We start from the raw sequence: 18,432 nt of genomic DNA, 5'->3' as shown, positions 1-18,432 counted from the left end.
ATCACAAGCTGTGTACTATAATAATAGAACTAAACTGCAGGAAACTGAAGAGGCCAGGGATATGGGGGTGATTATCGACAAGGAGTTGAAGTTTAGAGGATATATTGCCCAGAACAGCACATCAAACTACATGGTTGTTGAAGAATACACTAATAAGCAGGGATAGAGAGATCATTGTTCCCCTATATATATATGTGTGTGTGTGTGTGTGTGTGTGTGTGTGTCTGGACTACTGTGCACAGATCTAGATTCCCAGATTCCATGGGAATGAAGTTGTGGAGAGGATCCAGAGGCAAGTGACAAAGATTGTGACAGGTCTGAATTCTCCCTATGAGAATAGATTGGTCTGTAGGCTTCAAAAATTAGCTGATAGACATGGTAGAAGCATTAAGTTATTAAAGGGGTAGTTTTATAGGATTGACACTGAAGACGTGGCAAGAAGGGAGGAACAAGGGATCACCAGTGGAAGTCGTGTAAGAGTGTGGTTAGAGAGGTTGTTAGGACTAGATTTTTTACTTGAAGGGTGGTGAATGAGTGGAATGGGTTGCAAAAGGAGGTGGTTGTGGGTTCTTCATCAGTGAATGAGTTTAAGGAGCGGTATGATAGGTATTGTATGAATGATGGCTATTGTGTGAATAATGCATCTCCGATGATGAGTCTTCTGACTCCATGGAGATACCTGTATTATAATAATAAATAACTGGGGAATAAGAGAAAAAAAATAAGCTCAGATGTTAAATAATGATAATAAGAATTAATATTAAGACCAGAATGATGATACAACATTATAGTTCATGCAGCTGGGGCATTTCCCAGTTGAACAAGGCATTTCCCCCCCCCCCCCCACACCCATTGTTTTCATCAGGGGAACCAGGACGAACAGCACAAAGTCAGCTACTGGAACAAATCCCAAAACACATCCCAAGTCAACATAAGCAGAGTTCAAGATTGGTGCTATCAATGTAAGAAGCATCAATGGAAAAGACATGAACTTGCAGAAGAATTGGATAAGTACCAGATCAACATAATGGGCATGACTGAAACAAAAACAGGTGAGATCTTTCCAAGCAACAAATACAAAATGTTATATTCAGGCAATAACAATCAAGGAAAAGAAGTAGTAGCTATACTATAAATACAACGATAATCTTCTTGAATGGGAGGCAATGTCAAGTAGAGTGCTGCAGTAAATATCAGAATGGGGAATTTTACAATGAGACTTATTTGTGCCTACGATCCCAAAGAAAATTCTTCCTTATGCATCTGGGGTATAAGGAAGAAATTCCTTATTTGTGCAAATTCACATAGAGAGAAGATGCAAGAAATAACAAAATTATGTTACTGACTCAAGATTCAGGACTAAAGAGTATACAGGGGATTGGAAACAGGAAGTGATCACTATTTAGTTTTGAGCAGGATAAAATTTAATTTCACATTGAAAAGAATAGTGTGTAAGAAAGTTTTAAAATTAATCAAAGTTGAGCAGCTTTCAGAAATCACCTGTAGACTCAAATACACAAACATCATTCAAAAAAAATGAAGAAGTTTGAAAACAAGAACCAAAGCTTGGAGATTCATTAACAAATCCTGAAGAAACTATTGATTCAGCCAGAGAGGCATGTTGTGAGGTGGTAAGTATAGAAAAATCAGAACTCAGAAAGTTAGAGGCAGTCAAGGAAAAGAACAAAAGCATATTGAAAGTTCCTGGCAAGTAAGTTAGCTTGTGCTCTTACAGAATACAGAGAAAAATGTAAGCAAATGAAGTGCTATGTAAAACTAGCTAAACAAAAGTCATGAGAAGCCGTTTGTAAGAACATAGAAAATAAATATCAGAAAGGTGGCAAAATATTCTGGAGGCTATTGAAAAAGCTTAGGAAGGGAGGAAAGAGTACAGGTATCCCTTGCTTAATGCGGGTTTGATTACCGTGGCGAAATTAAATTGTGACAATCCCTTGATATACGCAGCAAGAGTTTTGATTGACGCGCCTTTAAATTTACCATGCAAAATCATGCTCATGCCATGAGGCTGCTAGCCTCGTGGTCATCCAAATTCTCTTAATGATCTGTGTGAGAATGTGCAAGTTTTAGTTTTCCCACCAAATACGACATCATTGCTACAACCCATGGACATGGGCATCATTGCAACTTTCAAAGCCTATTTTCTTAAAAAGACATTCTCAAAGGCAGTAGAAACAACAATGGGAGAAAATGCATTATGCTCCACAAATTTTGGAAAAAATTTAACATTCATGACTCGTGGGAGCAAGTATCTCTAGTTGCATGAAAGCTGTTTGGAAAAACCTTCTGCCAGAATGGGCTAATAACTTAGGTTGTTTTCGAAATTCTGTGAACAACATGATCAAAGAAATCAGTGCAATTGGTGAAGGCCTTGGTTTTGATGGTGTTGATGCAGAAGATGTTAAAGAATTATTGGATTCAAATTCAAAAGATTTCGGTGACAACAATCTTCTTGAAATTGAACAACTCACATATGAAGACAACGAACAAATGGAATCTGAAGATGAGGAATGTGAAGATATTCCATCCAGTTCTTTGACTGTTATTTCCTTTGGAAATAACAGTCAAAGAACTGGATGGAATATTTCGCAGTTTAGAATCGCTTAAGCAGCAAGTAATGGATATGGATCCAGATGTTAATCGAAGAATGCTTGTTTGCCGAGGTCTGGAGAGTCATTTTGCTAGTTATTGTAGAATTTATGCCAATAATTATTATTATTATTATTATTATTATTAAACAAGACCTCATGGAGTCAAAGACTCATCTAGGAGGTCCTTTTATCTCACACACATCTCATCATACCGGGTCTTAAACACATTCAAACTCCTTGCAGACACCACACTCTCAGGCAAGGCATTCCAATCATTCACAACTCTGCACGAAAAAAACCTGCCTCTCACTCCCCTACTCACACCCTCTTTATACAGTTTCCAGGGATGACCTCTGGTTCTCCCCTGATCTCCCACTATTCGCTGTAGAACTTCTCCACCATTGATCCTATAGCAACCCCTTACCAACTTGTAGGTCTCTATCATATCTCCCCTCTTCCTTCTCTCCACTAGTCTCTGCAAATTACATCTTTTCAATCTTTCCTCATACTCGACATTCCAGAGGTCAGAAACTACCTTAGTCAGTCGCCTTTGGACCCTTTCCAACATCTCTTCATCCTTCTGAAAACCAGGTGACCAGGTGATAAGAAAAGCGTTTGAACTAAAACTGTTCAAACGACTCTTTATAACTTCTTTTGATTAAAAAAAAAAATTGCAGTAACTAATGTAGGTACAAGTATTTATTAAACATTTACTTTACATTCATTTTTTATCTTTCCTAAAAGAGTACCATATAAAACGAACTATTAGTACAGCAATCGAGCAGGGACGAATTGTACATTTTACCATTGATTATTAGATTTGATTAACACAATTTTGATATACGTGGTAACATCGAGGGATTAATTAACCACATTAATCGAGGGATACCTGTACTGTAAAAAAACAAACAAACTGGAGATGATAAAGGTGTCATGAAAACTGAAGATAAAAATACTCTAGATGGCTGGCATAATTATTTTTGAAAGATTGCTAAATAAAGCAAGCAGCTGTAGAAAACTCCCAACAGGAATACTTATCCATACTTGAAGTAGAAAAGGCCATCAAAAACCTGAAATGTGGGAAAGCAACTGGAGTAGATGAAATTCGACCAGAAATAATCAAATATGAAGATATAAAAGTTTTACAGCAACTGCTGCATAATTCAGAATGCTTGGTCAAAGGGTCAAATTCCATATGATTGGAGTAGAGTTCTCGTAGCACTTATCAATAAAAAAGGAAATTAAACTGAATATGAGAATTACAGAGATATTTCTGCTGAGTGTTCCTGGTAAGATTTATGCAAGTATACTTGAGAAATGGCTAAGAAAAATTGTGAAAGGGAAGCTTGGTGAAAAACAAGCTGGATTCAGGCCAAATAGAGATTGTCAGGATTAGATTTTCACTTAGACAAATAGTTAAAAAAAAATCTTGGGAATATAACAAGAATTTGTATTTAATTGTTGGAAGTTTTTCCACTTGGTTATACTACAAATTAAAGATACCAAGAAATTATCTACTTGATTTAATCCTTTATCCAAGTGTAAGCAAACAAAGTTTGCACCTGAAGTATTTTCAGGACTAGGGCAACTTGTATATAGAAGCTAATGACTTCACATCACTTGCCTTAGTATTCCATAATGCAAAGCATATATCCTTGCGGACATGTATAATGCTACGCTTCTATATACGAGTTGCCAGTCCTGAAAATACCTCAGGCACAAACTTTATTTGCTTACGCTTGGTTAAAGGATTAAACCAAGTTTATAATTTTTTGGTATCTTTAATTTATGATTTGTATTTAAGTTTCATAGATCTGGAAAAGGCATATGACAATGTGTGTCCAGAGGAAAGCTCGTTAAAACTCAACAGTTATATCGTGTAAATGGGATATTATATTGAGCAATGCATAGCCTTTATTTAAGCTGTAAATAAGCAGAATTGAAGGAGGTGCAGGAATATGGTTTGATGTATATCTACTGTTATTCATTATCTATATGTATCACATTATGAAGGAAATGGTATTAAATCTGATATCAAAATTGGCAATGTTAATCTTATCTCTTTGCTTTAAGCAGATGATATACTTCTGAATAAATTCAGTACATGACTGCAAGATTCCTTGACTAAATCGACAAACTGCTGTAATAAATTTGGTATGAAAATCAGCAATAAAAAGACAGACAATTAAAATATGCATAAACATTGAAAACATCAACTGTATCCTGAATGGTAAACTTACAGAACAAGTAAAACATTTCAGCTATTTTAAGCACACTTATTAGTGAAGATAGCAAATTAAATATGGAAATAGACAATATAATTAATAAAGCTAGCATAGTAGAAATTCAACTGAATAATAAATTCAGCCAGCCTGGTTGGTCGAGTGCTTAGCATACCCGCTCTCCATCCAAAAGGCTGCATTTTCGAATCCTGTGATTTCACAGACTTGTAATTTCACAGACAATCACAAACATGGATGTTTGTGATTGTCTGTGAAAATACTAGTGGTGGCAGTGGGCGGTAGATGGCGTTGGTGTAGTTGCGGTTCGTTGGTGGATTGGGTGGTGGAGATGGAGAGTTGTGCAGTGGATGTTCTCCCTCAATGAGTCTTTGTACTACCTGGAGGTGTCACATAATAATAATAATAAATTTTATATGGAATAAGAAACAAATTACCCAAAACACTAAATTAGCTGCATACAAGACAGTGTTCAAATCCATTTTAACTTATGGATCGAGAACTGGGTTAGAAATAAAACACTTGCTCAACATCTGGAGATCACAGATATGAGAGTTCTGATAAAGATTAGTGGAGTGAACAGATGACATCAATGGAAGTATCACATTACAAATGAGGATATTAGGAAAGAACTGGACATTTTTTTAGCATTCAGGAATCTGTCAGCAAAGCTAATCTCAGATTATATGATCACTTGAACAGAATAGGAGAGGAAAGATTAGCAAAATAAATGTTTTTTGACACATTCTTTGGCTGGAAAAAGAGACTTAGAGGAAGACCAAGATGTAGGTGGATTGATACAGTAAAAGCTCCTTAGAAGACATTAATATAAGATCTGAAAATGTTGGAGTCTTGACAAATAGCAGATATATTTGGAGGAAAATTATTGATTGGAAGTTAGTAATGGTATAGCTTTTTCATGTAGGGCTACCATAATAATCCTATACACCCCCCCCCACCCTCCAAGGGTACATATCAGGAATATGATAAGACCAGAAAGCAAAAATACTCCTTTCATACAAGAGTCATAGTGAGGGCCACGTAAAATTCATTTTCTTTTATTCTCTGTATTCATTGATATTCCTATCCTCTTTTCTTTGGAATTTAATCAATTATTATTTTTATCATCATCAGACCTTTACTTGAAACAAAAATGTTAAAATTAAATGGGAAGCAGAGAAATGATAATTCAAGCAAGTAATCAATGTTTATTTCCTCTTCAATTTTAATGTGTTTCTCAGTGGAACACCTTTCTTTGTTTTTATCAATTTTTTTGATAAAAATTACTGTATACGAATTGCATATTTGTAATTGATTTACCATACTAGTATAAAAATATAACATGCACCACACTATTTTTATCATTCCAGCCATGTATTCTTGTCTTCCATAATAATGTCACCACTATGCATGAAACACAGTTTGGTCTAAATCTGGATCCCTCTCTTTACCCATTATACTCTTCCATTCCTCTTGAGGACCACTCTACATTGAAAAACCAATCGAGGATCCTTGTCTATTTTATGATTTTAATTGATTTAATTATATTTATTATCATCCTCCATGGAGTCATCATGGGATGACAACACTTTCACGCACATGCATGCACACAAAACTCATTCACTGTTTCTTCATTTACCACATTCTCAGACCATGTATTCAACTTGCTTACTGCACATCATGGAAAAACTTGTAACTCACCCCATGCAAGTTTTGATGCAGCCAATTTTGACTAAGCAACTAAACATAGTAATAAAGTCAAATAAATATCAAGACAATTTATGGTGTAAAGAGCTAGTAAAAATAAAGTAAATTTCTCGATTCTTTCAAATAAAAATGTTATGATAAATTTAGTTTAATCCTTTATCCAAGTGTAAGCAAACAAAGTTTGCACCTGAACTTCAGGACTGAGGCAACTTGTGGTAAAGGTGGACCAAGTTCTCATCCCTACTTGTATTAGCATCTCCCATAATGCAAAGCACATCTCCTTGCAGACATGTATAATGCTGTGCATTAAGGGAGGGCCACTACCCAGACCCGTTTCGACCTTTATCGAGGTCTCGTCAGTGAAAGCCTGACCAGAGGTGGTGATACTAAGGTGGAAGCAATGGAGAAGTCATATTTACCTATACGAGTTGCCAAAAGGTGTCTCACCTTATTATTAAATTACTCTGGATTTAGAGAAAGATGCCGGAATTTTTTTTCACTTGGTTAGACCAGGGTTTCCCAAACTGTGTTCCGCAGAACACTGGTGTTCCAAGGAAGGTGAATAAGTGTTCTGCGAGAAGTTCCTGGAATTTGTCATTTTAGTTTTCTAAGCATTTTTCATGAATAAATATTTTATAATGGAAATATTCTGATGAGAATAATATTCATGAATATATCGAAAAGCTCAGACCCAGAATGCCTAATAGCATCTGTGTATCATTAATTTTCACATATTGAAACCGATCAACATTTGGGAAAGGGAATACCACTGTTTATGACCGGCCATAAAAATTGCCTGCAAGCAGATTATAACATAATAAATTTAGTTTAACCCATTACCCAAGTGTAGGCAAACAGAGTTTGCGCCTGAAGTAGTTCAGACCTGAGGCAACTCGTAGCAAATGTGCTTTGCATTATGGGAGATACTGAGGCAAGGAGTGATGAGAGCTTGGTCCACCTTTGCTACGAGTTGCCTTAATCCTGAACTTCTTCAGGCTTCCAATGGATTATAACAATGGACAGCATATCCTCTGTTCTCAAAACTGAAGGAAATGATATCTGTGTAGCAAATGTCAGTGATCAAGCAGCATATTTTTAAACATGGAAATATTCAGGAATTATCGTTAATTTTCACACATTGAAATCTTTCAACAATCAGGAAAGAGAATACCGCTGTTTATGACTGATCATAAAAATTGCCTGGAAGCCCATTACAACAAAAGGTGTTTGTGATGCAACAAATTGTGAGTCATCCACCACCAGCCTACAAAACGATCTCTAAGATGTACAAAAGGAGGGGAAAACTACCAGCACACAGGAGAAAAAAGTCTGCATTCGTTCGTAAGTACTTATAATAATAATATAAAGTTATGGTGATCAGAATGGGATTTGTCAATGAAAATCAGCACAAATTAATTTAATGATGTATATGTTTAATTAATAATTAATGATCAATTATTAATTAATAATAAAAATCAGCTAAATTAACAATTAATTATTAATTAATACATTACAAAATAATCAAGGTGTTCCATGAAAATTTCAGGATTTGTGAAGTGTTCTGTCATCAGAAAAGTTTGGGAAACCCTGGGTTAGACTATAATAAATTTAGTTTAATCCTTTATCCAAGTGTAAGTAAACAAAGTTTGCACCTGAAGTATCTTCAGGACTGAGGCAACTCGTGGTAAATGTGGACCAAGCTCTCATCCCTACTTTTCTTAGCATCTCCCATAATGCAAAACACATCTCCTTGCAAACATGTATAATGCTATGCATTAAGGAAATGGCCACTACCCAGACTGGTTTCCAACTTTATTGAGGTCTTGTCAGTGGGAGCCAGACCCACAGGTGGAAGCAATGGAGAAGTCATATTTACCTATACAAGTTGCCAAAAGTTCTCACCTTATTCTTAAATTACTCTGGATCTAGAGAAAGATGTTGGAAGTTTTTTCCCACTTGGTTAGACTATAATAAATTTAGTTTAATTCTTTATCTAAGTGTAAGCAAACAAAGTTTGTGCCTGAAGCATCTTCAGGACTGAGGCCATCTTGGTAAAGGTGGACCAAGCTCTCATCGCTACTTGTCTTAGTATCTCCCATAATGCAAAGCACAGCTTCTTAAGGACATGTATAATGCTATGCATTAAGAGAAGGGCCATACCCATACCGGTATCTACCTTTATTGAGGTCTCGTCAATGTTGTGAATATGATCTTATCTTATTACATCTTTAGCTTAGAGAAGTTACAAAGAAGTATGGCAATGGAAATTTATCGCAATAATAAAAACTGAATAATATGTTATTCAATCTCTATCATTACTGCCAAGTATGCAAAAACAAAAATCTTTTTTTCATTGAAATGTAAACATTTTTGTAATTCTTATAGAAAATTTAACCTCCCCCTGCCCATTTTTTTTCATATAACTCATTCCCATATTTTTGTCAGTATGACATTTTTTTTTTTAATTTTAAGTACAGCTACTTCTCTTTTTACATGGCCTTTTTTACACAATTTTGAAATAACGCAATTTAGAAAACAAAAGCAATTATATTTTTGCATGGTATATTTTGATTTAACACAGTTCAGATTTCACTTACTTTTAAAATTTGTTTGAATTCATTTCTGTTAAAAAGAGCATTTCCATTATAATTATCATTTCCTAGAACAGTACATTTGTACTTAAACCTGAATTTTTGGGGAACCCCCCCCCCTCGATGTTTGAAATATCAGGGATTACTCTATGCTACAGAGTGTAGACAAATGCCAAGTAGAACTTATATAGCGAAATCACAGAAAAGTGTTGGTGGCTTTAAAGCAGCTAAGGATAAAGAAAAACCCTGTACCTTTTGCATACAACTGAATATCCCAATATCATCAGATTAGCACATGCAGCTGGCATGGGTGTATTTGGAGCTTTTCAAATTTCTGGTTTATTAGTGACACACTATTTTTCTTTAAGAGATGCATATATATATATATATATATATATATATATATATATATGTATGTATGTATGTGTTTGAAAATGACTTATTGTTCATATTGGGCTTTCACATCTGGAACCATTCTATTTTTTCATGTGCACTGTATTCTTTTTTACACGGTTTTCATTTACATGATTTTTCGGGAACAAATCTACCGTGCAAATAGAGAATTGGATTTATGTTTATTTTACTTTGAATTGCTATTTGTGTCATTCTTGTACATATCTAAAGAAACTCATGTTTGATATTTAATTTTAAAAATATACTGTATATAAGATACATTAGTTAATATATTTACTGACACTGCCATGAGTGACTAATTATGCATTACAGAGAAGCACTATCCAATTGAATGGTTTAGACATATGTTACATCAAAACCAGTCAATTATCAGGCAGAGCATGGGTTCCCAAGTTTTAGATATAGTGGCGTGTAACTCGCTGTCATTTGAGTAATTCCTCAATGAAGCTAAAATGACTTTTGTGATCCTCTCTCTCTCTTTTTTTTTTTTTCTTAAGCTCCACCGAGGATTCAGCTTAATCCTCCTCGTCAGACAGCACGTCCTGGAGATTTAGTGTATGTGCAATGCTCAGCAACTGGAGATCAACCAATTACAATTGCTTGGAGCAGAGTAGGTGGTTCACTTGCATCTAGTGTTATACAGAACAATGGCATTTTGGAATTCCGTGGCATTGCAATCAATGATGCAGGTCGCTACTTGTGTACTGCGGTCAATGCTGCAGGTAGATCAGAAGGTGTAGCAGAAGTGATTGTTAATGGTGAGTTCAGTTTTCAAAAATCAAACCTTATAGATCAATAGCAAATCTATTTCTTTAAAAAAAGTTTCTTGTTGAGTGCTTGTTGAATAAATTTAGAAAATTGAGAATGAATATATACACGTATGCACACCAAATTTTGTTAAAATGCTAAATATCTTTGAAAAAAAAAAATAGCAATAACAATTATTCAGAATGAAGGAAGGTTTATAGTATATTTTTTTGGTAATGAACAAGTCCAATATGAACTCATGTAGTACTACATATATCCACCCTGAGATCTTGCCACAGGCATTCTAACATTGATGGAGTAATTGTTGCAACATCATCTAAATTTTGCCTTTTAGTTTTATATCAACATCACTTTTAATTGTCACACTTTAGGTAATCCCATCAAAAATGTACATAGGGGTATAAGCTGGGGACTGTAACATGGCCTGGAGATTGATCTATTTCTACCCAAACACCTATTTGAAAAATGGATGTGCAGAGACTGATGCATAATGCTTCTATAATCCAGGGAGGAGTGCCCCATCAAGCTTGAATGGAAAAACTATGTTTTTCCATTCAAGCTTGATGGGGCACTCCTCCAAGATCCAACATTCCATTGCTTGAATGGAAAAACTATGTTTTTCCATTCAAGCAATGGAAAAACATATAGTTTTCTAACGTCTTAAAAACTGGTATACATTTGCTGATTTTCTTTACATTAGGGAGGTGAATAAAAGACAGCATTGTGTAGGAAAGATAGTGCGTTGTCCAGGTATAACAATGGGAATGTGAAACAGTGAGCAAAAATTATGAATGCTATACTTTGATTTGTGGAATTCATTCACAGAACAAATGGAATTATATAAATGAGATGAATTCCATTTAAATGGATTAGTGAATCAACTGGAAAGACTTGCTAGAAGAAAGTGTGATGTCAACAAGGGGTCAGAAGAAGTTAAAGTGATGAAAAAGCAAGGGAGAGTGGAACTGGTGAGAACTGAAATGTTTGTAATTAGAAAAGGGAATTGCATGGGAGAGCAGAATTTAAAGATGGACAGAGAAATGCAGAGAGTCAGATCCCTGTGAAGGGAGAATGGATTTCTGAAAGCAGTAATGTATTATGGGAATAGTCAACATAGGAATGGGATTGCAAAGAATAGTTGAGTCTGGTGAGATATATAGGATAAAGAGTTGTAAAGGTAAGTTGGTAGGAATAGGTATGTAGATGTTACAGATTAGGGGTGACATGGGTAGAACTAGTTGTAGACAAAGACATGAACTGCTGTGCTTATTTACAAATGCAAGGAGCATCAGATGAAATTGTTGATAAGGGAGATGAAATTGTTGTATTGATTGAGTTTATGTCTGAAAATAGTTGGAATAATTGAAATATGGTTGAATGAAGATAACATCCTAATAGGTATAGAAATGGAAGGATGGTGTGTATTATTATTACCTCAAGACCTCATGGAGTCAGACTCATCTGGGAGGTCCTTCTATCTCACACACACACACACACACACACACACACACACACACACACACACACACACAGCTCATCATACCGTTGTTACGTCCCCCCTTTCTATAGTTATGTCTATTTTATGGTTAAATTACGTCTCTTTCTTCCCTTATCTCACTTCTATTATTTTCTACTTTTTTCTCTTAACTTAGGGCCATATTTTACTTTAGGGATATGGTTCATAGGTTGAAAGCAAAGAGATTCCCACCAGATAATGGCAATTCCTTTGTTTATGAGCTAATGCTGGTTCTTACTTCGAACTCAGGGAAAATTTCTATTTAGCTGCACCACCCTAAGTTCTAGATTTTCAACTAGTGAAGAACCAAAGAGCCAGTACCAAGCTCTGAACTGTATCCTTATTCCTGAATCTTATAAAAATTAACTTTAATCTCAAATTTATCACTATCTTAGTCTATAGTCGTGACCTCCCTTCCAAAATACCTCCTGCTGTGGTTCGATTTTTTTTTTTTTTTTTTTTTTTTTTTTTTTTTTTTTTTTAATGGGGGGGGGGGGTGCAGTAGAAAATGATTTCAGGCAAGGCAATTGTTAAATCAAAAGAAAACATTTAATTATGCACTAAACAATTTACAAATCATGATTAATTCAGACATACATTCACTTCTAAATCAATTTCAGTTAAAGCATAATCATTCAATCTCTAATCCTTTCTTAACAAGCTTAGGTAACAGTTCCACATGACACTCGAACAAAGGTGAAACAAAGGCTAATGTCTCAACACTATTAAGTTTAATTCGATCATGCATTAATTTCAATGCCAATATCAGTTAAAATATATATGCTCAATTTCTCTGACTTCTATTTCAAACAAGCATAGGTATTAAATCCACATAATTTTTAAACAAAGATAATGCTATGATATATGATACAATTCTACTAAGGATATGCACTTGTACAGGTCATGCTCTAATTTCTGCATTCGTGTCTTGGAATTTTGTCTGTCTCTCTAAACTAGGTTTCTAGAGTCTTTACGCGAATTCACAACATTCTAGTCTTAAACGTTCTATTAAGGTTACAATTACTCTTTCTGCACATTTTCATTGAACAAAGAAAAGGTTTCTACATTACCACCCAATTGGGATCTGCTGGAAAATCATACACATCTTGATTCAGCTTCACTTTCAGATTTATTTCTGGTTCCGTTTAACCTGTAGTTTCCTTCTTGTCGGACTCGGGTTAGATGAATCTCGGACACTGAAGACACGTGCTTGTCATTTACTGGTTATCAGGTTTAAGCAAAGCACGACTGTCTGTGCTGTATACCAGACCTCAGCTCCGCTGAACGAGTCTTCTATCAGCAGATTCTCAAGGTCTGCTCGACATTCCTTCCTCACTTGTGGCTCGACACTTCGCCCAAGAGACCGGGACGAACATCGGGGCAGGGAGAGAATGGCTCCCACAAGAGCGGACGACTGACTGGCAAGGGACTCCAGCTGGAGATCTGATAGAACGAGAGAAAAAGTCCTGATTCGGCACTGCGTTGCCTTTTTAAACTACGTGCCCCTACACTTCCGAACTATGTCATATCCTTTTCCTTCCTTGCTCACTTCAAAGTCACGGTCAACGCGTACTCTGGCACATGTGCATTGCCTCTGGCAATTGATCTTTGACCCGTTAGACTCTCACTCAAGTGCACAAACACTCATGTTATTTTTAACAAAGCTTAGGTAGTGGACTTAATTACAACTAAATGCATTATAATATTAAGGAATCAATTACAGAATTCTAAAATTACTGAATTGTCTGGCTTTTACATAAATTTAACCTGCTTGACATATCAGTATGTGCAAAGTTTAAAATTAACTGTTAAGCTCTGAAGAAACTATAAGTCAACTACTTTTAGTTTAATTCAGAACTTAACACCATGTCTTAAACACACTCAAACAACTTGCATACACCATACTCTCAGGCAAGGCATTCCAATCATTCAAAACTCTGCACGAAAAAAACCTGCCTCTCACTTCCCTACTCACGCCCTCTTTATACAGTTTCCAGGGATGACCTCTGGTTCTCCCACTATTTTATGTAGAACTTCTCCAGCATTAATCCTATAACAACCCCTTACCAACTTGTAGGTCTCTATCATATCTCCCCTCTTCTTCCTGTCCACCAGACAATGCAAATTACATCTTCTCAATCTTTCCTCATACTTGACATTCCAGAGGTCAGAAACTACCTTTCAGTCGCCTTTGGACCCTTTCCAATATCTCTTCATCCTTTTGAAACCAGGTGACCATATCTGGGCACAATAGTCCATGTGTGGCCTAATCAGAGCCTTATACAATGGAACAAGAATCTCCCTACTTCTACACGTCAATGTCCTCCGCATCATTCCCAGAAGCCTTTGTGTTGTCTTCACAATTTTGGCTATGTGTCCCCTAAATTTCAGATCCTTATCCACTATCTCCCTCAGATATCTTATTTCCTCCACCTCTAACAATATTTCCTCACCAAGTATAAATTCTGCATTCCATCTTTGTTTTCCAAATTTTAAAACCTTACATTTTGCAACATTGAACTCACATCCCCATTTCCGTGCCCAATCATTCAATTTATTCAAGTCTTCTTGTAAGGCCACAACATCTTCACTACTCTTCATGGTTCGTCCCAACTTTGCATCATCTGCCAACAACTGAATATCTCCATCCAAATCTTCACCAATATCATTAATATGCAAGTTCAACAGTAATGGCCCTAAAACAGACCCCTGAGCCATCCACTAGTGACTTTCCTTTTCCTGGATATCGCTGACCCATACACAACTTGTTGATACCTATCAGATAGCCAGTCTCCAATCCAATGCACTAGTCTAATATCCAACCCCCATCTGCTCTTGTTTGACTGTCAACTTATCATGAGGTACTCTATCAAAAGCCTTTGTGAAATCCAAGTATATTACTGTGTAACCTTCTCCTCTGTCCAAGGAAGCAGTCACTTTATTGTAATAAGCAAGTAGATTACTAAAACATGACCTCCCTTTAGCAAATCCATGCTGTCCATCAAAGTAATACCATTGTTGTCAACCCAACTCTTGATCCTAGTTCTCACAAACCTCCAACAACTTAACCACAACACCTGACACACAGATGGGCCTATAACAGTGATGGTGAACCTATGACATGTGCATCAACACTGACGCACTTGAGGGTTTCAGGTGACACTCTTGGATGTTGAAAGATATTGGTATTCTGATGGAAAAAAATGCGATAAAACGTGTAAGATCGCTCTCAGTTAAGGCGAAGGTAGGTTTCGGTTCATTGAAAGAATTTTGTCGATTGAATTATGTTAATCTGTGGATGTTATGTTTGGCATGATCAAGAGCTTTGAGAATAAACTTAAAATATTTCAACATGATTTAGAAAGTAACAATTTTAAGTATTTCCCAACAGTAGAAATTTTTTTTAACGAAACAGCTCCAAAAATCATGAACAACATATCACCCAATCTATCAAAGTTTTAAAGTCAGTAACTGAACAGTTTTCTTCTAGATTTGAGCAATATCGAATGTTGGAACAAACAATCAAATTCATGAAGTATCCTGATGAAACAGAATTCATTGATCTTAAATTTAGATGGCTTTGAGTGGTTGGATTTAAAAATCTAGAAATGCAACTAGCTGACTTCCAGTGTAATCCTCTCTGGAAAAGAAACTTTATTGCTCTTAGAAATGAATTAGAAGAGCGGGATCGTCTGCATGATACCGCATGTTAAAATTCAGACTGTGAAATTCTAAAAGTGTGGAATAGCCTTCCCGAAAACTTTCATGCTCATAAAATCTTTGCTAAAGCTCTTCTAACAATTTTCTCTTCTACATACTCTTGTGAAACTGTTTTCTGCCTGAAATAATATCAAATCGAAAGGGAGAAATAGATTGAGCAATGATTTGAACACTGCCTGTGTAGCATTAAAATGGACACACTATAGCCCTTCTATAAAGCAACTTTCTATCAGTACTCAGCAACAGAAAAGTCATTAAATGTGACATAAGTTTGTAATTTCACTTTATTAAATTAATTGTATAATATGAATTCACAGATCTTATATCAATGTCCTATTAAATAAATATCCTAATATGATATATATTAAGTCACCATCTATGATTATGTAGTTAAATTTATAATGCAAGTATGAAAGTGGCACATAAACAACATCAATATTTAAAAAATAAAAGATGTTTGACACACCTGGGTAAAAAGGTTTGCCATCACTGGCCTATAGTTTGATGCTTGAGTTCGATCACCTCCTTTATGAAGTGCCACAATCTTGCCCTCCTTCCACTTCTTAGGAACTTGACCAAGTGCAAGACTCGTATTAAAAAAAAATATGTCAAGGCAGGTGTCAATTCCCTGGCACATTCCTTCAGAATACATGGTGATATATTATCAAGTCTCACAGCCTTGTTAACATCTAATTTACTCAACTCCCCATACACTTCTTGCTCACTTACAGTCAGTCTCTCCTCCCCATCATCTACTGCTCTCAATCTCTCCATGAAGTCGCATTCACAAGATTTGAAAGCCTTTATGAACTGCTCATTAAGTATCTCCACCACACATTCTGCAACAGTTGTCTTTATACCATTTTCTCCTATCAATGTCATCCTTCCATAATCATTCTTTCTTTTGCTGGCTACATATTGAAAGAACTCTTTGGGATTCTTTTTGGCTTCATTAGCTAACTGCTGTTCATACCTCTCTTTAGCTGCCCTCACCAACCAAGTGACCTTCCTTGCCTGGTATCTATGAAATAACCTGGTCTCCATGAAATTCCATGAGGTAGACCTCATGGAATTGGTTATTTCCACTTCTCTTATGCTGCCTCCACAATGCCATTTTTCTCTGTATCTAGTGAAAATAGGAAGAGGGGGAAGGAGTACTCCTGGTGATAGCAAGGGAATTATGCCCACAAAAGGTTGAGATACAAGGGAAAAATAGTGGCAGTAGTTTTGATAGATGAGGATTGACAGGAAGAAGTGTTTATCCCAGACACACTGGCATATATTTTGTTTCTTCAGTCATATCACCCCTTTTTTGAAGTGGTACAGTTTTATTTTCCTTCCATCTCTTTAAGACACAATGTGATGTGTTCTCAAGCATCCCAGTCTTATTAACATCAGTAATACTTAATTCTTTGCATATAGCATTCTCACTCACCATTATTCCCTTGACCACATTACCTGCTACACTTGAGTTCCTCATAATGTCTCATCCATGAGGATTAAATACTGATAAATTTCTCAACTATATCCTCTGCAGGTTTTGCCAGTGCACCATTTTCATCCACAAACATCACCCTCCAATAATCATTTTTTCTACTACTTGCCATATTTCAAAAGAACTCTTAAGGATTTTTTCTGACCAAGTTCTGTTCATATTGCACCTCTTCTGTCCTTACTAAGTGAATCATCTTTCTGGCCTTCTCTTTGCACTCCTCATGCAACTGATTATTACTGCTAAATTATACTGACTTCCATAATGACTTTTTTCCAGACTACATGCTTAATTTCTTCATCCATTTTACTCCAATCGTATTTAGCCTTTTCACGTTCAGAATACTCTCAGATACTGATACTATTAAATAGCTCTTGAGCAGTATGTAAGTAGCATCTGTCTCCTTTCTACTGAATTATGAATCCCGTGATTTTGAAAAACTTAGCACAGAAGGGAGAAATAGCTTGGAAAAACGAGTTGGGCAACATGTGATGGAGCGCACATGAAGGTAAGAACTCCAATTCATTCTCCTGATTCCACCATTCATGCCAATTAATATTACCATAATTAAAATCACCACCCATTATTGATTACCCTTCTCTTGATAACCAAGCCATTTGCCTATAGATTTTTTTTTGTCTCCATCCTCCACATGCCTAGACTTATAAGCCATATCCAAACCAAGGAGTTTGCTAGGTTCTTTCCTGTGTGTGCGCTCGCGCGTCTCTCACTCTTTCTCTCTATATATATATAGACACACACATGGTATTATTCTGATGTTTTTCTACTATTTATGCTGCTATTGCATACTGAACTTATTTTAAAACATTATATTTCATCCTCTTCCATTTTGGGTATTACATTTTTGTCTCCCCATATCACTAAGTTTCAAAAGCATCATGTAATTTGGAATAGAATAATTTTGTTCTTCTTCTTACGATCTATTCTTTGTTGCTAATCGCTCTTCATTTTCAACTTTAAGGGCTATTAATTGATTTTGTCCTATCCACAACTTTTTCTCATTGTTCTCTATTGTAATTCATGGTGATATATTATCAAGTCTCACAGCCTTGTTAACATCTAATTTACTCAACTCCCCTGATGGGGAGGAGAGACTGACTGTAAGTGAGCAAGAGGTGTATGGGGAGTTGAGTTAACTAGATGTTAACAAGGCTGTGAGACTTGATAATATATCACCATGAATTACAATAGAGAACAATGAGAAAAAGTTGTGGATAGGACAGGTTTTCCTTGTTCTGAGTTCCCGATTTCTTCTGTTATCCTTATTGTTTAACATAGCCATTGAATGATGTTCTATTTATCTTGTCTAGATCTCTTTTCATTTCTCTTATCTGTCAGAGAAGAGTCAGGATTT

The 18,432-nt window shown here is 35.9% G+C and overlaps 1 protein-coding gene across 6 annotated transcripts in view; it reads left to right on the top strand.

Moving 5' to 3' along the window:
• LOC150109418 (basement membrane-specific heparan sulfate proteoglycan core protein-like) overlaps positions 1 to 18,432 on the top strand; it is a 1,783,738-nt gene that overhangs the window by 1,451,891 nt on the left and 313,415 nt on the right. For all 6 annotated transcript variants that reach the window (XM_090413063.1, XM_090413041.1, XM_090413033.1 and 3 more), the window contains one exon: positions 10,059 to 10,319. In XM_090413063.1, coding sequence (XP_090269189.1) covers positions 10,059 to 10,319 — 261 coding nt within the window. The remainder of the gene's footprint in view (positions 1 to 10,058; positions 10,320 to 18,432) is intronic.

This window comes from Typopeltis vanoorti, chromosome 2, assembly GCF_054136105.1.
Source record: "Typopeltis vanoorti isolate ZY-2024b chromosome 2, IOZ_Tvanoo_1.0, whole genome shotgun sequence".
Classification (NCBI taxonomy): domain Eukaryota; kingdom Metazoa; phylum Arthropoda; class Arachnida; order Uropygi; family Thelyphonidae; genus Typopeltis; species Typopeltis vanoorti.
The sequence above is the reverse complement of the archived record's forward strand: the minus strand, read 5'-3'. Positions and strand labels throughout refer to the sequence as shown.